Source organism: Botrytis byssoidea, assembly GCF_014898295.1.
Source record: "Botrytis byssoidea strain MUCL 94 chromosome Unknown BBYS_006, whole genome shotgun sequence".
In the NCBI taxonomy this organism is placed as follows: domain Eukaryota; kingdom Fungi; phylum Ascomycota; class Leotiomycetes; order Helotiales; family Sclerotiniaceae; genus Botrytis; species Botrytis byssoidea.
In genome coordinates, this window is record NW_024065847.1 from 981,573 (window position 1) to 1,004,071 (window position 22,499).

The window sequence follows — 22,499 nt, forward strand, 5'->3', positions numbered from 1 at the left end:
GGTCAAGACTCAAGACTCAAGGTCAAGACTCAAGACTCAAGGTCAAGACTCAAGACTCAAGGTCAAGACTCAAGACTCAAGACTCAAGACTCAAGAATCAAGATCTAAGAGAAGGTGGGAACGTGTAGACTCCACAGACACACATACACACACATACACACGCATACACACACACATACCTCCCAACCTTATTATCAGCTACCTAGTCCCCTTGGTATATAAAGTATCTGACCATCCCACGATCTTTCTTTTTACTCACTCTGAGATCAGTACATTCAATCATCTCAATTCATTTGAGACTGTACTTACTTGTTCCTCAATTACTCTTAATTTTAATCCAATCACCATTCAATTGGTGGTGGCTCTTTCCTCAAAATGAGATATTCACTCGTGGTTGCTGGGTTACTGGCCGCAGCCTCTCCCAGTCAACAAGAAAGTACTTTGCATCGCGGTACCAAACAATCTCGTCAAGTGTGTAACCCCGATTCCCTTTTACCCTTCCCATCTATCTACCCTTTCTTCCACACACCATATTTCTCTCAATGCAAGGAATGCCAAACCGCTCGTTCTTTTGGATTCCCGCTCTTCATGATTACAATCATTTTATAATTTACAACCGCATCATCACAACATCACCATGAAGAGTTTATTAGATCTCGTTCTTGTTCTGTCGGGTATCATCACCGGAGATAGAAGATTGCTAACTCTTGGCACAAAGCCGTCAAATTCTACATATCCCGGTGCTGTGTTCGGTCAAACCAGTGACCCATTTTATCCTTCACCATGGATGAACCCAAATACCGGCGGGTGGGAAGATGCTTATGTGAAGGCTAAGGATTTTGTTTCCCAGCTCACGTTGTTGGAAAAGGTTAATTTGACTACTGGTGTTGGGTAAGTTTTGTTGAGATTTACATTGGTGATTTTTTAACTAATGATCATTCAGATGGAAAGGGGAACAATGTGTTGGTCAAGCAGGATCAGTTCCTCGTCTCGGTCTCCGATCGATGTGTATGCAAGATTCTCCAGTTGGTGTTCGTGATACCGATTTTAACTCGGTATTCTCGAGTGGTCAATCTGTTGCTGCCACTTTCGATCGTGGTTTGATGTATGCTCGAGGCTATGCTATGGGTGTGTTTTGATTTTCTCCGATTGGTTTTTATTTCCCTGACTAATTAATGTTATAGGCCAAGAACATAAAGCAAAGGGTGTTACTGTACAACTCGGTCCAGTTGCTGGTCCTCTTGGTCGTGCTCCACAAGGTGGACGTAACTGGGAAGGATTTAGTCCAGATCCTGTCTTGACAGGTATTGGAATTGCTGAGACCATCAAAGGTATTCAGGACGCCGGTATCATTGCTTGTGCTAAGCATTTTATCGGTAACGAACAGGTATGTAATTTTTTAATTTCCAAGTATCAATATGCAGAATACTTTGATTCCCCCATAACCCACCACTACTTCGATAACTTACAATTATCTAGGAACATTTCCGTCAGTCTGGTGAATCGCAAGGCTTCGGCTCCAACATTACTGAATCCAGTTCATCCAACATTGACGATGTAACCATGCACGAGACATACCTCTGGCCATTCGCAGACGCAGTTCGCGCGGGTGTTGGTTCCATTATGTGTTCTTACAATCAAGTCAACAACTCCTATGCTTGTCAAAACTCCAAGATGCTCAACAACTTGTTGAAGGATGAGCTCGGATTCCAAGGTTTCGTCATGACTGATTGGCAAGCTCAACACACCGGAGCAGCTTCCGCTGTAGCTGGGTTGGACATGACCATGCCTGGTGATACCCTCTTCAACAGTGGAGAAAGTTTCTGGGGAACCAACCTCACATTAGCAGTCATCAACGGAACCGTCCCAGAATGGAGAATTGACGACATGGCAATGAGGATTATGGCTGCTTATTTCAAGGTTGGCTTAACACTTGACGAGCCAGAAATTAACTTCTCTTCATGGACTCTCGATACATACGGACCACTCCACTATGCAGCTGGAAAGGATGTTCAACAAATTAACTGGCACGTCGATGTTAGAGGAGACCATGCAAAGTTGATCAGAGATATTGGAGCTCGATCAACAGTTCTCTTGAAGAACACCAAGAACGCACTTCCTCTTTCAAAGCCCAAATCCCTCGCTGTCATTGGAGAGGATGCTGGCCCAAGCCCTTACGGACCTAACGGATGTTCTGACAGAGGTTGCGATAACGGTACCCTTGGCATGGCTTGGGGTTCTGGTTCTGCCAATTTCCCTTACCTTGTCACTCCAGACACTGCTCTTCAAAACCAAGCCATTGCTGATGGCACTGTTTACCAGAGCATCTTGGATAACTATGCTACATACCAAATTGAAGCACTTGTCAGTCAAGAAGTCACCGCCATTGTTTTCGTCAACGCCAACTCCGGAGAGGGCTATATCAGTGTTGATGGAAACATTGGTGACCGCAACAACCTTACTCTTTGGAACTCTGGTGATGAATTGATTAAGAACGTCTCTGCTCTTTGCAACAACACCATCGTCGTTATCCACTCCACCGGACCTACTTTGGTTGGTGATTGGTACGACAACGAGAACATCACTGCAATCTTGTGGGCTGGTGTACCAGGACAAGAAAGTGGAAACAGTATCACTGATGTTCTATATGGAAAGGTTAACCCTGCTGCCCGTACACCATTCACATGGGGACCAACCAGAGAAAGTTATGGTACCGATATTCTCTACGAGCCAAACAACGGCGAGGCTGCACCACAGCTCGACTTCACCGAAGGCAACTTCATTGATTATCGTGCTTTTGATGCTCAAGGCATCGAACCAATCTATGAGTTTGGTTTTGGTCTCTCATACACCACATTCAACTACTCTGGTCTTACTGTTACCAAGAATGCCAATGCAAGCAGCACCTATACTCCATCATCTGGATTGACTCAAGCTGCTCCATCTTTCGGAAACTTCTCTACAGACCTCAATGATTACATCTTCCCCAACGGTTCATTCCCATATGTCTATCAATACATTTATCCATACCTTAACACCAGCGATGCCGCCGCCGCATCTGCGGATCCAAAGTATGGACAAAATGCCTCCGAATTCCTCCCACCAAAGGCACTTGATGGATCTGCTCAACCTATCCTCGCAGCGGGTGGTGCACCGGGAGGTAACCCAGCACTTTACGATGTTCTCTACACCGTTACTGCACAGATCCAAAACTCTGGTGAAGTCGACGGTGAAGAAGTTCCCCAACTCTATGTTAAACTCGGTGGACCAAATGACCCTCTTATCGTATTGAGAGGGTTCGAAAGACTTTCCATCCCTGCAGGAAACACTACTACTTTCACTGCTGATTTGACTAGAAGAGACTTGAGCAACTGGGATACAGTCGCGCAAAACTGGTTCATTAGTAACTACACTAAGACAGTTTATGTTGGTTCCAGTTCGAGAAACTTACCATTGAGTCAAGATTTGGCTTAAGAGGGGGGTGAATGAATAGGGTGGGATAGAGTGGGTCATGATGAACCAGATTTAACACATAATGACGGGGTGTGGAAAACAAATGGCAGAATGGCCTTTTGGGTATGGTTACGTACATATTTTTATGAAGTTATGAAATGATACATATGACATGGATATATATATTGAGATGGCTTTGTGGTTTTACGAAAGTGATAACAAAAATTGTGCATTTATGAAAATGAATATAGTTGGTGACCTAGGTATTTATCGGTTGGCGTTTGGTATAGATGAATGTAGAGAATCGAGTCGTGATATACATGCATGTCAGATAACATATCGGTAGATGAGTGCAATGGAACTCGCAAATGAATATGCAACGCTATGTGAAGTTGTTAACTCGTCGCGGCGTTTTTTGTGTAGTTAAGTATAATAAGAAGAGGTAGGTGTTTGGTAGGCAAGGTAAGGTAAGGTAAACAGGAGATGTCGAGTGGAAATCTTGCGAGTGATTTATTTCTTTTGTATATATGGATTTGGGATTTGGTTTTTGTTGTAGAGGTTGTGAGTTTGAAGGGTGGAGGGTGGAGAGTGGAGAGTGGAGTTTGGGGCTTTGGGGCTTTGGAGCTTTGAGAGTTGGGGGAGGTTTGTTGTGGAGAGATTGGGGAGGAAGGAGGGGGAGAGGGGGAGAGGGGGAGAGGGGGAGAGGGGGAGAGGGAGAGAGAGGGAGAGAAGGAGAGAGAAGGAGAGAAGGAGAGGAATAATGATGGAAATAATGACTGGTGGTTGAGTTCTTCTGGGAGGGAGGGATGAGAAGTTGTATTTCACTGACTGTGTGAAGCTCGTAGCAGGAGAAGAAGGAAAGGAAAGGAAAGGGGAGGAAATCGGAGGGGAGTACAACTTCATATCTGATAGTCAAAAACACAGGTAGACGGAAATGAACACCGATAATTTTCTTGAAGAATAGTATAGATATTCTCTCTTTAGCAAGAATCTACGAGGAAAGAAGGCTCCCTAACAAAGCGATACCTCGATCCTACAAGTGAGGATTTCAAAATCTCTGGATTCATCTCAGTTCTTGTTTATTTTTGCGCGGTCAAGAGTCTAGAGTCTGTGGAATTTGTTGCGGAAATAGATTAGAAGGGATAGAAGTGATGGGATGGGATAGTTATGTGTGTTTGAGGTTTGAATATATGAGAGGTGTGATTGTTGAATAAGGAGTCGTGGCTTGAGTTCCGGAGTGAGTGAGAACGTCAGAGAGTATATCTCAATCATCTCAAACATAATCAAAACCCACTGATTTCCCACAAGAAACTCAAATCCGAATACCTATCCCTCATATACCATAGGAACAGTATATCATACACAGAACCGACACCAATCTATTCAATACTTCACATCGACAACTACATTTCTATTTATCTACCATCAAGATTCAAAACACATCACATCTCTGTACAAAAATTCGAGAATCCTCACTCACCCCCCTCCCCCCCCAAATAAGATTATCGATACCAAGAACTGAGAATTAGACAGTGTGATCTGATGAATATCAAGGCGTTTGTTGATAAATACACACACACCAGGTACTAGATATGTTCATTACTTGTACTGATATCTGTAATCTGCAATCTGTTTATTTACTACTGGATGATTAATCTTGATCTTGATAATACTACGGTAGTATCTCCATGCATCCGTAGATATTGTATTGATTGACAGATTGTATACATATACACTACAGAGTAAAATGAAGAAGAGATCATAATCATTTAAGACCGAAACAGTCTGATATGAGATTACATCTTGTTGAGGATTGGATCCTAAATACGTCTTCTTGAACTTTATCTATATCATTGACGCGCTCAAGTAAGTAGAGCTATCATTTCGTGTTTTCCAAAGATAAATAATTAGAATTAAAGCTACACAAGTACAAGAAGAAGAAGTGATCTTTTGGCAAGAAAATCAAGATTGAAAAATGACACGAAAAACAAAAACCATCTGCAGCATACACTCCAGTGTTCCTCTCCATATTCCTATACTCGGTCGCTAGAACATTTGTCCGTTTCCGACTCCTATTGTAGTCTTGACTCTATCCTCATATTCCCACGATATCAATAAACAATGTTTCTTCCGACTCCGATGCTAAAGTGATGCCTTCCAGGCGCGTACAAATATAAATTATAATCAAGCATGTCAACCCTTGCTTGCATCCAAATCCATCTCCCAACGACTCCTTAATTCTCATCTTCATGAATTCTGATATTTGGATGGCTGATTAGCGACATCAGTACTTGGCGACTCATCAACTGCACTACTGCTGGAAGGCCCCTCGACTCCATCATTGCTAGTAGTGCGACTTTGCGTAGTCAAATCACCATAACTAGGTAATTCATCCAATCCACCACTACTCAAACATCTCGCCGCTCCTCCGGTATCAAGCTGAATTGTAACACCATGCATCATCGAATCCCCATAACTCGGCAACTGATCTTCACTTGCATTTCCAGCGAGGCCCTCCCCACGAGCCCTCGTTTCACTAGGGCCAGACACACTACTTGAGCTCCCCACTACTTCCCTATTCTCCTCTCTCTCACTCCACAACATTCTTTTCTTCCTCGATATCTTATCTAACTCCAAAGAGAAGAAACCTATCGCCCGTGTATTATCTACTCGTCTCGCGACCTCAATCTGTTCTTTGAGATCTTTTTCCTCCCGTTCCAATCGACAATACCTCTTCCATTCCTCAAACCAAAAACACAAGAGTGCAACGACCAATTTCTGACCACTAATCGAAAGACTAGTAGAAGCAAGCTGATGTGGGAAGTTCTTGGTAATCGCGGCCGTTTTGACCGGATACTCATCTTCCATGCTATGTCTCGGGGCCAACATCCCAGGTTCAAGAGTAGCGGGTGCTTCCAATATGATACCGTGTTGGATAAGAGCTTTCTGGATCTTCACACTGGAACTTTCCATATCGACAATGTCGGTCACCATAAAAGCTCGCTCGCCGAGATACATGGGATGCGGAAGACGTCGTTGATATTTGATGAGAGCATCGGCTTGAGCGGGAGTGAGAGAGACATCGGTGAAGGGGTGAGCTTCGGAGAAGACATTGCCGACGGCATGGAGGAAGGCTCCGGAGAGTCTACGGACGCGTTCCATGGTCGCTGATGATTTTTGTATCACCTATCACCACACTATTGTAAAAATTTCTCGTGGCTGATTGGATGATATTTGGTATGATAAGATAAGATGAGATGAGATGATGTCCTGATGTGAATGCAAGGTACTGTGTCTTGCCCTTGTTCCGCATATAATATTGATACTGGGATGATTTGAATCTGATCATGGAAGGTGCTCACGAACAAAAAGGTAAGTTATTCACGAATGAGGGGTATTAATTTGGGCACATGTTCCGTGCCCACTACATCTCCATTCACCGTTCCACGCAGATAGAAGAATCAACCTTATTGGTTCAAAAGAGCAAGACGGACAGGAGAAGAAGAATAAGGCTACCTGTCCTAGGTAATCCAAGGATTTCTTATCAAAGTCGCATTACCATAAAGAGAAAGATAAAAATAATGCAACCCCGCTTTCAACCGATTGCGAAGCTGACATACAGATTCCACATTGAGAAATCAAGCACGAGATGCTGAAGGATGGCTGCAGCAAGGGTTTCAGCTGAAGTTTGGGTCACGAAATGATCACTTGAACAATTTATCTCGTGACCAGTTGCAGTTGGGCCAAATATTTGGATATGCACATCGTTACTCGGGTCTTGGAAATGGGGACGTCGTCGTCAATATTGTTGGGAGGCGTCTTGTAGGATCAAATTCGCAAACTTGCAAAGGAAGGAAGAAGGAAGGCATATCCCTCCCCACAATTAGTCAATACGAGGTACAACACAGTATGACAAGTGCATCCATGGAAACCTCCTACTACCCAGATATCAAGATACTGTACCATTACCATATCCATACCCATACTCATACCATCCTTTAAAGCGTCGTCAACCTCAACAACTATCGTGGCGATATTCATTAAGCAATGATACCTATCCATACAAACAGACAAAAAACACCGAGGCTTAATCAAGTAAACCATTTAATTTTTCGAGAATGATTCGAGAATGACAATCCAAAAGTATCCATGGATTGACGTGGTGTTGCACTGCCACAACGGCTTGTGTCGAGCATCGTTCAACCTGTCGTCCGTGATGAAAATTGTCTGTTCCCGACTCGCGATTACGAACGGCTTTATGCGCATTGCCCTCCAACTAAAGATATTCGCCCCTCTCGCTGGCAATGTCTGTCTAGGAAATAGAGAAACATTGCAGATATTCCGCCTTGTGTTCAGCTGTTCCAGGATACCTACTTATGCCACGTTGATCGCGTTAAACTTATAATTCTCCTCGCACAGGCAGGCATCTTTGGTCTATCGGGGTCCATGGGTGGCATATTCGTAGTGATCTACTGACTAAGATACTGAGTGCGTTTGGGATCTTGATTCTTGATCTGATAACCGCATCGCCAATCCCGAAGCCATTGAATACTTCATGGTATTGTGGTCATCAATATGGCTGTGTTACATTTAGAAACACATTTAGAAGCCTGATACATTCAAGGATTTCTGATGGATATCTATTGATGGGGCTAACAAACAGGGCCGTCACATTTATGCCATGAAATCTTAAACAATTAGGTGCCCTACGTGCGATTTGTATGGAAACGGCAGTTCTAGCTATGCAAACCCTCGGATGATATGATAGATCTCATGTGGATAAAGCGTGGTGAGAGACAAAAAGGACAGGGCACGGCGCCAAATGGTAACGGCGATCCGAATGAAATATCTTCTGGACGAATCCGCAACGTGCTTTTCCGAATACCAGAAAATGGAAAGCCGATGTCATGCGTCACACTGCGTTTGTACCCTCTTTCCCATACCATAAGGTACAAGTATCTAAGCGCGCATGTAGAGTCACCTGTTGATGTTACCCTTACCTGATGGCATCCCTTGTTACGTATCGTGAGGTTTCTCGGGCAGCAAGATAGACACTGACATCCTCAAAAGCGCTTCGATGCGGCCAAGGACAGATGGTGAATGCATATAATAGGTTGGAAAACTGGGAATATCGCTCACCGTAAGATACAGTACTCAATTGCGGGAAGAGTTTCAGCAAAGTTTGTGTCCTTGTGATCATGTCCTCCATAGATTCTCCGCCATTGAAATATCTTCCGACGGTGAAATCGAATTGAAGTCACGAGAATGAAGGATTTTGACATTTGATCTCGTGAATTACATTACCCAGTAGTATTGATACCGTTGCGGCGTACCTACCTACCTTTCGATCAATGATGTATACCTACCTACCTAGTCGGCTTGTAATGGATCCGAGGCTTGATAAGTCATGAATTAATTGGTGTACGATGTCGAGACGGTTGTACAGTAGTGCAAGAGTGCCAGTTCTGGGATATTTCTGAGTCGTGCCTACCCACGACGGCAAGTTCATTAATGCCGGATGCAAAGCCCTAAGCCCGCAATAGTTAGGCAAGCTTTAGTTTATAATGGCTCAGTAATATAGGTAGAGACTAGAGAGCCCTGCTCGGGCATGCCCGTTGACTATCACTCAAAAGCGGCGAGAAGGAGGGGAGACAGTCGAGACAGTTGAACATCTCTCGTGGCGGTGCAAATCAATATTTTTTTTATACATCATAAATCAACTTTTTATTTATTTAAAAAAAAAGCTGTTAACAGATTTTATTACCAATTCGGCAGTCTATTTACCCATTTACCTACCTGTCTATGAAGTATTAAGTCTAATTATAGAAATACCAGCCCAAATGTTCGGAAAAATCATGTGGAAAAAACGCAGATGGTTCCATTGTAACGTCGCCACACTTCGTTACATCCTATCGTATAGCTTAAAACGCGTACACCGAGATTTGTTCAACGACTGTGCTTCTCTAAGAGGTTCATGCTGTGAGGGTCATTGCCAGTATAGACCCTGAATTTGCATCGCAGGAACCTGTTCCTGTGCATATCTACACACCCACCATGATGTGCTCCCTTTACCTGTGCGTGAAGGAATGATGACCTTCAACGAATACTCTGATTTATTATTACTTCCCCAAGAGCGATATTGTTGTAACTGCATGACTGGTGGAACGGCAAGTTTACACGGTTTTGGTTGGCAGGATTGCACCGGCTCGAAAGTTGGTTTGTGCGAATCAGAGCCCAGAAACGAGCTTTTGACAGCGACGCTACTTTTCGCAACTGGGATGGGCTTTTGTGATAAATGCCATCTACAGGCTCAGATCCATCGACGACGACTCAGTCTAGTAGAAAATTGTCAGAGTTTTTACCATCCACAGTCCACCTCTAGGAAATGTTTCGTCCGTCGTACCCCGGAAGAGTGGTGTCGCTCGCTGCTTAATTTGTTTGACTTTGTACATGGCCTAGGGCTCGCACGAAGAGGAAAACATCATGTTAGGACTCAGGAGAGTTCTGGAACTTCGAAATCTATTCATGCAGGAGATTCCAATTTTGGTGTGTAACTGGGTAGATTATCGATGAAATAGGTTCAATATCCGGTCGTTCGTGCCTCCAGTCTCAGACTGGAAGATCCATAGCCGTCGTGAGGCTTCAGAGAGGTCTCTTAATCTCCAATACCTATGTAGATTATGGAGATGTATGAGATTAGAACAAACTTTGTCTTGAACAGAATCACTGTGAAAACCTGTATGATGTTTCACATTGTTGACGCAACCTCAGCATTACCACTTTTCTGCCTTTCTGTATGCGCTGAATATGCGTATGCATTGTGCTGTGCTGTACTGTGTGGAGGTGCAGGTTTGGGCTTGATGCAAGTCATCTTTTCATCGCCGGCCGAAGTTGAGGCCAGATGATATTGGCGATATGGTTAAATGGAGGAAAAATAAGGCCGACTGCAGATTGCAACCAACATGGGTTGATTAACTTAAGTAGGTAGTATCTGGGTGTCGTAGCAAAAGAGGAGTATAACAACGATAACAGTGGTAAGGTAGCATTGGAAATTGTGAAGTCCGGTGAGTAAGAGCCGAGAGAAAACCCAATTCATCCACCCACAGTTATGATGCAGTGGGTGAGAGATCTCCAGCCCTTGGAGGTTTAGTTTTACTCTCTTGACGCATCATAACATGAAATGATAGCTGGAGCCATATTAGATTTTAGGACAATACGAAATTAGAGAGATGGTCATTGGGAAGGTTTGAGAAAGGTTGGAAGAGGTATCGTCGTTGCAATCTCCGTGAATTGACTTTCCTTTTCTCATCATCGAAGTTATTGGTACGGACGGAGTTCACCAGCCAGCCAGCCCAGCGAGCCCAGCTATCTCTCAGTAGGTCCACAGGTATGTATGATCATTATCTATGATGACTGATTGATGACTGAGATGATGGTATCTTACCCGATCGAGTCTAGTGCAAACTGTTTCCATCATCGCAAGGTTGATTATACTTTTCCGTGCCATGGTCAATGTCAATGAATGTCAATGAATGTCAATGTCAATTACCTAGTCAGTCAGCTATTCAGCTAGTCTCCTAGTATATACCATGAGATGATTATTCTTCATATGTCAAAAACTCTATCGATTACGATCAAAATTCAATCCAAATTGACTTTGGAGAGCGGCATCCAAAACGAGACCACGGAAACTAAATACATACAAATACGATGGGATCTTCAAGGACATCGCTCTTCTTTTGATTACCGATTATTTCCATCCCATTCATTGTACCGGTCTTGCATTTTGCATTGCATTGTTACACCCTCGGCAGAATCAAGATGATGATGCTAATTCATCGTATCGTATTTCGTCGCCTTTCTCCGGTGCTTCGTGGGCTGTGGTACGGCCGTGCATGTATGATATTCCTCTACCACGACCCAGGTAGGCATAGGTAGAGGTGGCAGATGTAGAGCTCTAGGACAATGTGAGATGGTCAATGGCCATTAGTGATCAAATAGAATCTGCTCCACGATACCGGGAAGTTCTCTGAGAGAGGAAAAAAATGCAAATGCAAGATTTTTACGGAGTACATTATTAAACTTTCAGCTGCAATGGTGACTGAAAGTGGATAAGTGGAAAACTCATTATCAGTCATCTTTTGGTCACTTTTTATTGGCAAATATCCAGGGCTTGGGCTTAACTGGACAGGGCTTCATTGCGGTGCAGCGTGCACTGTGCACTGTGCAGGTGGCCATCCATTAGCTATTCTTCGTTTTCTTTGCTCATAAAATAAAAATACCAGGGACCCTATTCAGTGGTATGCAGGTCGAATGCTCTAATGCAGCACTGCCCCCAGCTACTGCTTCACTGCTTGACTGCTTTTTGCTGCATCTGTCTGTCTTTCTGTCTGCTGCATTCGCTGCATTACTGCCACTATTGTTAGCACCCCCTCCCCTTTCGAGTATCTTTTGTTTCCACCGACCCGTAATCTTTCGATCTTTGCGGACGAAATCCAACGAATGAGGTATTTCATCGGAACTTTTTTCAAAGATGTGATGTGAGTGGGGACGGGGGATGGAGGTGGCATTGGTGTAATCTACAATATACAAGACTACTCTCACCCTCTCTCCTCTGCTAGACTACTACTACACTTTCCCTCTTCCAGTATCTACTCCTAGCCTCTTTTACCACACCACATCTTATCCAAACTGGATCAAGCCTTCGGATAGAAAGTGGCTACGTCTATAGTTAAACCTTACGAGTACTACCACTAAGGGAATTCAAGATTTTCCCATCTATTCATCATACCTCATCCTAACTTCATCCCTACGAGCCGATCCCGCCGCTTGACTACTAGCTGATCGTTGACCTCTTATAACAACCCCACCATACCCCTTCGACTCTTCTTTCTTACCCTTCCTTCTTCACGACCTCATTCGTCCGTACCTTTTTCGATATTTATTCAAGGCGCGCAAACTAGATCCCTTGTCTCGGGACCGCCAAAATATTTATCTTCATTTCATTTCAACACGCTGATTTTCCATTTCCCATATCTTCGTCACGTCAAGCTCTCGCATCTTTACATATCCCTGACCTATTGTCCTCGAATATCTATCCGTATCATCACTCCATACCCCGTCTCCCATACTTTCCGTCAAACCTTACTCCAATGCCTCCTCAATTACTACCTGCTTCGGCAGCTGCCTTTGCTCCAAGAGCTTCATCCGTCAATGTTGTGTTAAGTTCAAAGGTTGAGCCATGGTTAACACAAACCTTAAAGCGTATAAATCGTATAAAGCGTCCTCTAAACAGTGTACCCCAGCACCAAAGATGCTTAACGGAAACGCTATCTTCGTCAACAGCTATATGGACTCTTGGATCTTTGATGCTATCGAAAGCCCCGGAACAAAGACGCGAAGACTCAAACCCATTAGTTGAGGCCATGTTCAACTATCAACTCATTCACATCGAAGCTTATGTTGTTCATGTGGATATGGTATTAAGAAATGAGGTTGCCTACAAACTTACTCCAGATACGATAGAATCACTTATCGAGTTTCACAAGGATGTTCACTGCCTAGATATTGCAGCGAACACTTACAACTGGTCAGAGAAGGATCAACAAGTGAAGAAGATGCACGAAGACTTCATTCAAGCTATTAACAAGTTCGTATACCGAACTCATGTCTCTGCATTAGAGGGACTGGAAGAAGATGGCGCTGGTGAATTGCTATGCGGTAAAAGTGATGAAGTCAAGAACAACATCATGGGCCTTTTCCTTCCTCTACTTCCCCCACCACCAAGGGTCGTCGATGTAGTTAGACCTGCTACTTTATTGCCTAGCTCCCCAGCTGGCATGAATTGGTGGTCGCAACCCACGATACCAGTAACAACCGCAGCTCCTGTTGACCCATGGAGGATGGTTCCTTCAAGTCCAAGTACGACATCTTCCATGTCCTCTGCAACCGACACTCAATCTTTATGGGCAAGTATGGGCTTGAATGAGATTCAACTGCCTTCCCCTACACCATCTTATAGCCAACCATTCACCACAGCCGGACTCTTCTACAGCGCACCACAAGTTAGTGCGCCGATTCCAGCACTTCCTCTACCAAGCATGTTAGCACAACAGCATTGCGGTATTGGTATGGGGTATGGTGGATTTGGTGGATTCGGAGGTGGATGGGACCGATATCAGGAGTACGCTACAACGATGTGACAACCAAGGCCTGGATCGTTAAACAACACCCCTACTACCCGCTCCGGGGTCTAGGGCAGGCGACAGTATCACACATAATACCATGGCTCCAAGCCTCTGTACACGACAACAATCATTACATACATGGCATCGGCAAACTTCTTTAGCGGCATTTGATACCTCTGAGGGCACTTACGGCGTTTTTACATCTTCATTATCATCCTCATCAGCGATCGAGCGAACAAAAGATATCCTGGGAACATACATACTTAATAATCAGCAAGAACAACAATCTCCTTTCATTACAGATACATAATAGGATACCATTTTTTTCTATCTTTTTTGCTTTTTTGATTTTTTTTTTTTTTTAGCGCAGCGAGTTCGGATTTGCTTTTACACGACACTACACAACCGCAAGACCGGTTCAACCAATTTTCCTTTTCATCGCATATGGCAGGACCTAAAGGCGGGTTATTTTGAAGCATTTAGTGGCAGGGTTCCAAGATTTTCATATCATAAAGAGAATACCTTATTAAAAGGATAACGCAGCAATGCAGGGCTTCACGGGCGCGTCTGGATACATTGATTTTTGTCTTTTCTTTTTACGTTTGAGATATTATCTTACGTTTGTTTTGGGGGGAAGGAAACCGGCTTTTTCTACGTCCATTTCCTTTAAGTTTCTGTTCACGAATTTATGAATCATGGATGCTTATGAATTTGCTTGGACAAACATCAAGGCATATATATGATTTATGGATTCACGAAAATAGAAATTGGGGACATAAAAAAGATCATCTGCTGTGCAGATCGACAAAACCAATGGACGAGATACTAGTCTTCCTCTACGCGGACAGCAATCAACGGACAAATTGTTTAGATGAAATCATCAAACTGCGACCATCTCAATTCTCGCTAGTCGAGGTTGGCATTGGAAGCGAACAGCCTGGATCAAGCTATTTTATCAGAAAAGACATTCTTTCAGAAATACACTCAATACCGACTCATTATCTCGAATGCGGATCGATCAATACCTGCAAGTCGGGCGATTGAATCTTACATGTTGGGGGTGGGCCGGTTATTTGGGTGGATTTGTGTAAGGGTTTGGATGTTCGGTAGAAGAGGGAGTGAAGGGCAAATGGTAGCTCATCACTACTACCTCTTCTAAACACTATCCGATACTTTTATACTTGATGTATAGTAACTTGAAGGTAGTGTTTGGAAGAAAGCTGAAAACTCGCTCTCGTCCTGCGGACAGAGTTAGATGGAGGTATCGATGCAGGTTTCTTTTTTTCGGCACAGGGCAAGGGAACAAAGGGAACGGAATCCATCATACTGGCTATGTGGATTATGGGAGAACGGTGGTTACATGGCTAGTACATGGATTACTAAGTATGGAAAGAGAAGGAACACTACTGTGTGTAGGTAATCTTGGACTTGAACCTGATACCGAGAAAAAGACTGAAAATACAAATAAAATGAAAATCATGGAAATCTATTCAGTCCTTATTTTTGGCTTGTGATCTTTTGCTCTGTTGATCAGACGAGGTGAGGTGAGTTCAGTATCACATGAAATGCAGCGTATCACTCGCGAACTCAAAAATTCTTCCCACGAACAAAATTATGTCAGCCACTATCAAATCCTTCTCCCAACCAGCCGGCCTTCAACCGAAAGGATTCTCCCCAATGCATCTGGATCCGTAATGAAACAGGGCTATACCCCGATTGGTCAGCATTACGAACATTGAAGCGATGCCCAAACCAATACCCGCTCTCGCCGCCCATCCCAGCCACATAAACGAGTGAATTTACTACTCATTTAGGAAATCCGAATCCGAGGGTTAGTGGGCTGAAAAGTAAGAGAATTAGCGGGAGCCGTGGTATCGTTAGATTACAGTAAGACGATATCGGCTGGTACGCTGTTGTATTGATATGGGGTCCCCTCCTCCGTATCTGTGCGTCTAGAACCCATACCTTGTCGAGAATGTATATAGAGATCTTCATATTACGGTGCTGAAGTTTTATTATGCGGTATGCGGTATGTGGTATGTGGTATGTGGTATGCAAGTTAAAGGAGCCTTTTGTACTCCCACTCGCAAATTGTAAAATTCCATTCTATGTCTCCGTGCTAGCATTGTTTACTGCCTGTCGTGCTCCCCGAGTCTCATTTCTGACATCTATCATAATCCCAAGAGATGCAGAGCTACGGCACAGTGAAGCTGTAATACCTGGAGGAACAGTATTTGATTGATTGATTGATTCATTTAGTATATAATGTTTACATCGCCCTATCCGTTGATAAGCGCTTTTGCCGACGACTCGGGTCCTCGTTTTCATTTTTTGAGCTCTCACTTTGCGGCACAGCTGATTTTCTCCTCACATTGGATTGTAAGCGCGGGTGTACTAACTTCGTTAAGTGCCAATACGAAGTAATCTATCGGATATCATGGGATGAAATGATGTGATGTTTCGTGTCTCCACCTACCCTACCAGAACAAACCCATATATTGTATTGTATTCCCCGAAATATCCATTAGAGCAGCGAAAAAAAGCCACAGTCACCCAGAAAATGACCATTGAAGAAATCCAGCTTGAAATCGTGCCACATCTTTCCGTAACCTCGCAATCTAATCAAACATTATAAGCGCCCAGTCTATTAGCCAAGCTCCAATGATTCCTACCCAATCAAGCATAACGCACCCTCCAGGAACTTAAAGAAAACCTAAAATCCAATTCTACACTCCAGTAAATAACTTTCATGAATCATACTCAATCAAGACAAGCGAGACAACTCCCGTTCTCGGTCCTTCTCATCCACACACACCTTCAATCCTCCCGCACATATCCCTCTCCAGTTAGTCATTAGTGCATCGAGATATTCGTGCATACTGATTGTGACCAAACGTCTATGACCCGCATGAGATTTCAGTCATGTGAGTCTCATTTTCTCCTCAACATTACAATCGATTGGCCGAGTGATCGTCAGATCAGCTATGCGTATGCAAAAATAGAGAGAATTTGCGCGATTTCCTGATTTCGATGCGGATTCTAGAGAAAGACAATGCAGTCATTTACAGATGCGGTGTTCGAGACTGTGGAGATGACCCGCATGAAAGTTCGGTCATGTGAGTTCTAGGTTACCCCTCTTCTTTACGTTTTGTTGATCGGTTGAGACGTTTGATGGGAGACGGGTGAGTTGAGATACATGAATCATGTTGCATCGAATGCGGTAAGGAATGGAGGAGAGGATTTGATGTGATCTAAATGATGACTCGCATGAAAATTCAATCATGTGAGCTGCATCTACAAGAGAATGCTAAGAAATATTGGCTAACCCCTACTAAGATATCCATATCGAGCAACAAGAGTTCTTTTCCAAGTTAGAACTTCTTTTCAAGCCTGGATTTACATGCTGGACACTGCTAAAGGAAAACAAGACAGGCCGAGAAATTATGATAGATCATATACGGAGAGCTACGCAATCAAGAAGTCTAGAACTGATCTGCATGGTGAAAATCGAAACAAGGTAGCAGTTGATAGCTACCCGTTACTTCAACGGACACGGACCGAAAACGTCGTAGTGTCAGATTTTGGAACGCTTTTTAATGACGATGAACCCCATAAACAGTCATTCATGACTCATGCGCGAAGAGTGTGGGTGGTATTCGAGATGCTACTAGTCGATCTCCGAAGTGTGATTCCCACGAAACACAGCGTGAACAAAAAACCGGTTCTGTAACCTTATTTTGAGAGAAAGTATATAATGTCGTTCAGTTGTTGTAGACACGGTCTCCGGCCCGAGATATCCTGCAGTATCGGGCTGAAATGATAGATCAGATTTCACAAAGACCCGTAGAGGGGATGAATCGTGCGACTTTCAAAACGTTCATCATATTCCTCATTTTGATATGATTTTTCGGCTAGGATCTTGATTCAACGCTTACCTATTACCCCCCTAACTGTCCGAAATCTTAACTGACTCAAATAGGAGTGCGCATGGTACCGATAGCCAAGCGCGGGCTTAGAATACTCACAACCCCTGAATTGAAGCCGAGGAAATCTTCAATACGAAACGGCCCGGAAAAGTGATGGTATTAGTCGCCGTGGCGGTGACTACACGAAACTGATATTAAGACTGCGGTCGCATGTATTCACTAAGCGGGAAGTGATACTGACATCTGACCCGAACAGAACCAGAAATCGGAAGAAGCTAAGCTAAGCAATTATAATCTTCGGTATCTCCTAGGTAGCCGTACCCCTCAATCCTATACCCAAAAGCAGAATCCAGAAACGTATCCAGCTCCCCGATCCGTGATGCATAACTCACGATCCTATCTCCTATGTTACGGAAGACACGTCTACTCTTACGCTTAGCTTCTTCTGTGTATTCAATACAGGATTACTCTCTGAGGCACAGATTAGTCTCACAACTAAAAGTGCTGTGGCTGATGATTAACGAGGTTGTTTCGTCTAATCTAATATATACTGAGGCAAAAAGCATTTTAGATACCTACTTAGGTAGGTACATTTAAAATACTTCGCGTTGAGTCTAACATCATGAGTCCAAAAGTACTAGATTAATGTGCTTTCACATCTCAAGTTGAATGCTTCAAACGCTGTGCTTGATAAATTGTCTAAATTTAATACTATCAAACTACAGGATCGATTGTTCAAGAAAGAGTAGAAGACAGTCCGAGGCTTATCCTGTGAGTTGAGATAATACTTCATTAAGCTACACGTAATTATCGAACTACAAAAAGGGGCTTATCACACTTACAAAGATCAGATGCTGAAAGTTCCCAATCTCGCTTCTTTGGCGAGAGTGTAAAGTGTCAAAATGCCATCACTGGGTAGGTAGGTATTGGGTGCTCAAGCAAATCCAAATGATAAGTAAAAGATAATTTGTATTGCGTCAAGCAAACATAATATACAAGAAGAAGCATCCACCACCAGGCTCCAGCCTTTAACCAATCCTTGGGGATAAATCAAACCTCAAGTTGTCTAGTTCTAACCCCCTTTTCTATTCAAATCTCGGACTTTCATTCCGGCTCACAATATCACAAATTCCTGGGACTCATCCTTAGATAAAGTCTCTGACTTTAAGATGTGGTGATATCGCTCTCAGTGTAGATACAGTATTTACCATCGGGGCCGCTTCCATACTCAGTGGGTTCCTGACTGTTGTCCTCAGTACCTGTGTATGTCACACAGATATCATCAACAGATTTTGCTACAATGTTGGTGAAGGTTGCAGTGTCACCAAAGTTGTAGTTGATGCCTATAGAGACAGTTGGTTAGCAAACAGAATTATGCGAGGGGAAGTGGAAGGATCGCTTTTCCTATGAACATACCGGCAAGCTCTTTTCCACTAGTGGCAGTGACGGAATCCATGATAACATGTCTCTCGTACATTGTCTTGCAGTTACCACATGATCTGTACAATTTTCCAAAGGTATTGACAGTGAAACCAGAAACCTTCAAGGTTCCAGCTCCGTTGTGTTGAAAAACCTTATCGTCGGCTCCAAAGGCACCTCCACCAGAAATTGTGGTGGTGGCTCCAGCATCTTGGTTCTTGATGGTGAAGGCATCTTCGCAAACAGCAGACCACCATACATTGGTCAAGGTGCAAGCTCCTTGGCAATGAATACCTTCGATTTGGTTGGGTCCGATGATGACATTAGAGAGGGATCCACCAGCTTCAATTTGGAAGACGGCATCTTTGTCACCACCTTCGGATTGACCGGTACAGCTGACTCCTCGATCGAACATAACCATTCCACCATCGAAAGATTCACCTGCGGCGATAGTTTGAGCGGCTGAAAGGGCTGAAGTACCTGAAGAGGCGGGGACAGAATCGCCAGTGGTACCGCTGGATGAATTGCCAGAGGATGCCGAGCTGGTGATTGTTGATGAAGCAGCGCTAGCGGACTTTGATCCAGAAGAACCTGAAGACTTGGCCGTGGAGGATGCTGAGGATGCTTTAGATGTGGAGGATGCTTTGGAGGATTTCTTGGTGGACGATGCTTTGGAAGACTTCTTTGTAGAGCTGCAACGACTCAAAGTCAGTATTGAGGGTAATCAGGAGCGTTTGTAAGACATTTTGATCACTAACCTCGAAGAATCTTCGTCATCTCCATCTGAATTCTTGCGAGCGTGCACGACCTCTCTGAAGTGAAGTCTTGGCACATCGCGTGCTTCGAGACCAGTGGAAGCATCCATAGGAGCCGCACTAGCAACACTGATTGTGGCAGCCAAAAGGGCCAATTGAGCGAATGAGAATTGCATTTTGATTTGGGTTGAAAAGTAACTGGGTTAAAACTGGAAATGAGATATTGAAATAAGTTTGACCAGCAAGGAATGAAGTAAAAGACTGAATTGTCTGGATAGTGAATGATATGGAAAGAGTGAAAGATGAAGATGAGGATGAGGATGAGAAGCAATACTAGACGGGCATTTTGGCAACTTATATATCTGGATCATTTCTTCCTCTCCGGATACTCATCGGCGGTGTCCCCCTTTGAGCTTTGGAAAAGGAGAACCAGAAACCCGTCATACCGGAGGCTGTGAACAATCAAAAAGAAACATTTGTGGAGGCCTTGCTATCTACTCCACGGAGTAAGTCCCCTATGGCTATCAACAGATAGATTGACGCTCAAAAGTAAGAAGAGTCTAGAGAACTTTAATTGATTGGACGAATTCGAGAAACGATGATCTTGAAACCGCGATGTGAGCTTGTCCAATCTCAATTCTCTCGAGGCTATGTTTAGATCTAGAAAAGATCACACTTGAACAATCTGATATCACTGATATCTTGACGTTGCATCATTAACCCCATAAGCACTTTTAATTAAATTCGAAACTCAAAGTCCAAAGCCAAGATGTCAAAATGGGACTTGAAAATTTATTCCGAACTGCCAAGTCGAGATGCCATCTTGTAGTTTCCTTCCTTAGCCGCTTGGCTACTTGGCGCTTACGACTCATCGCGAAAAAAAAACCATGCTCAAGGTTCAAACAATCGTTGATCTGCAAAACGTTCACCCACTATAATATCGGTATTGCGTCTGCTATTTTCCCATCGAGATTTCAATAGAGGAATTTTATGCTCTTAGAAGAAAAGATAGTGTATGAAGAGTTCGGAAAATCATCCAGAAGTTCACACCATCAAACCATCGTTAATCTACCTAGAAAATCATCCTGCTTGAGACACTGGGAACACCAGAAGCATGAATCTGCTTATGTCAACTGAGTCTAAGCTTTAGAGTTTTTCGATCTAGGAGAATTTTTTTGCTTAAAAAGAGGTATCAAATATAAGCAAGAGGCTGAAACAAGCAACTATGGAGAAAGCATATGCCATTGTGGCCACAGACGTCCCATCTAGAAGGTCTGTGTCTTGGCAAGTAATTTGGGATGAATGTGATTGTTGGGATGATCCAATGACGCGCTGTAGCTGTGGGCATAATCCGGATGGATAGAAGCGACTATACTTCCTGCCATTGAATACATTGCATATATCATGCATCATCGGTTGGTTATGAATGAAGAGAGTCGAATTATATGATGTGAAGTTCGAGCAAGCCGGACTGATTTTAGATTTGATTGAAAGTTCTCTTTGGTCCACATAAGCAAAAGGGATTGATAGATCTTTCCTCTTTCACTTCAATCGTTGACAGAACAATTCCACCGCCAGCCTGGAAGGTCTTTTTGAAGTGGAAGAGATAACTTTAATGTGATTGCGATCCTCGAATGTTTTGATTACCTAAGCACTGTGTCTCCATTAGCGCCATACCGTTGCCATCTTCTGTGACAGTTTCAAAACTTCGGGACCGACACTTTATGAACTGTTCATCCGACATTTTGTTTGCTTTCAAAGTTCGAGCGCCTACTTGGAATTTGTTCTCCAAACATGATAGAGTATCGACTTGGCTGGTATTCTTTGGCGAATCGAACGGTTGTCATAACGCTCATGGGCAGATCTCAAGTGCTATCCGATATCTGACGTATTGCTGTCAGTATTTTGGCAACTGTTGAGATACTAGGCATGCATTCATTCCTCCCGCAGTTTCACCGTCTTCTTGTGTATTGCAAGGGTTTCTTTAAAGACCCTATTCAGCGTGTGATCAATAATAAACGTTCACGAGCTTTACCATCATCTAACTTCATTTGTTGTCTATCACTTGGCCGCTTTGATTTCCACTCTGATTTTATCTGGTGTGGTCTGTTCGAGTTTGGAGGTTGTACGTGTCAATCATGTCGGTTGATTCCTCTCTGATATTCATGCCATGTTGCTATCTTTGCTTTGGATAACTATCATTTGATACCAGCAAATGTTACAGCCATCTCAGGACTTACCATCAACGAAAGCATTGATGACCAAATACTTCCGAAGAAACCAGTAGACCAACAAGTAGGGGAAAACCTATCCACACATTCTCTTATTTCTACCTGGCCGTGGCGTTCTAGGAGAGTGAAAGCTCCGAAAGATGATGAGAATACAGCAGACAATAAACCCAACCTTCATCATCCGCCTCTACGCAAGACAACACGCTTGGAAATGAATACCTATCATTGAAAACCTACAGACGACTGGATAAATATCCTCTGATACAATTAAGCCGTTGGTTTCAGATACGATGCTATATCTCTCTTCCTTGCTGACAGTGTCGATGTTAGAAATTATCCCATTCGTGAACACTTCATCTGCATTTCCTCTCATCGAAAGGCACTCTGGGGCCATGCATGGGCTTTGCTTTAGACAACTCGTTCTAGATCAGTACGTTAAGTCCTTCTTCCCTTGCTTTATTTGCAGCCTTAGCTTCAAATTCAGTGGCTTCTCAATTTCCGTTGATGATTCCCTTAAGAACTTGTATG

The 22,499-nt window shown here is 43.4% G+C and overlaps 4 protein-coding genes across 4 annotated transcripts; 2 read left to right on the forward strand and 2 right to left on the reverse strand.

The window, feature by feature from the left end:
- Positions 1–375: 375 nt before the first annotated feature.
- EAE97_003752 (uncharacterized protein) lies at positions 376–3,474 on the forward strand (the record flags this gene model as incomplete). Its single annotated transcript, XM_038874264.1, has 5 exons — positions 376–471; positions 719–891; positions 944–1,128; positions 1,185–1,387; positions 1,480–3,474. The coding sequence occupies 5 exons, from the start codon at positions 376–378 to the stop codon at positions 3,472–3,474; spliced, it is 2,652 nt and encodes an 883-aa protein (XP_038734873.1).
- Positions 3,475–5,700: 2,226 nt separating this feature from the next.
- EAE97_003753 (uncharacterized protein) lies at positions 5,701–6,615 on the reverse strand (the record flags this gene model as incomplete). The annotated part of the gene is made up of 1 exon (XM_038874265.1): positions 5,701–6,615. One exon carries the CDS (start codon positions 6,613–6,615, stop codon positions 5,701–5,703), a length of 915 nt encoding a protein of 304 aa, XP_038734874.1.
- Positions 6,616–12,605: 5,990 nt separating this feature from the next.
- Positions 12,606–13,655, forward strand: EAE97_003754 (uncharacterized protein; the record flags this gene model as incomplete). The annotated part of the gene is made up of 1 exon (XM_038874266.1): positions 12,606–13,655. The coding sequence occupies one exon, from the start codon at positions 12,606–12,608 to the stop codon at positions 13,653–13,655; it is 1,050 nt and encodes a 349-aa protein (XP_038734875.1).
- A 4,708-nt stretch (positions 13,656–18,363) lies between these two features.
- Positions 18,364–20,272, reverse strand: EAE97_003755 (uncharacterized protein). Its single transcript, XM_038874267.1, has 3 exons — positions 19,744–20,272; positions 18,983–19,677; positions 18,364–18,909 (listed from the first exon to the last, which is right to left on the reverse strand). Exons 1-3 carry the CDS (start codon positions 19,914–19,916, stop codon positions 18,731–18,733), a joined length of 1,047 nt encoding a protein of 348 aa, XP_038734876.1. The 5' UTR covers positions 19,917–20,272; the 3' UTR covers positions 18,364–18,730.
- Positions 20,273–22,499: the final 2,227 nt, after the last annotated feature.

What these genes read in the sequence shown, in the direction of transcription:
- EAE97_003755 (XM_038874267.1), bottom strand. Translation starts at nt 19,916, where the DNA reads ATGCAATTCTCATTCGCTCAATTGGCCCTTTTGGCTGCCACAATCAGT. An exon ending in GATGACGAAGATTCTTCGAG is followed by an intron (nt 19,678 to 19,743) that starts GTTAGTGATCAA and finishes GAGTCGTTGCAG; the next exon opens with CTCTACAAAGAAGTCTTCCA. An exon ending in TAGTGGAAAAGAGCTTGCCG is followed by an intron (nt 18,910 to 18,982) that starts GTATGTTCATAG and finishes CTGTCTCTATAG; the next exon opens with GCATCAACTACAACTTTGGT.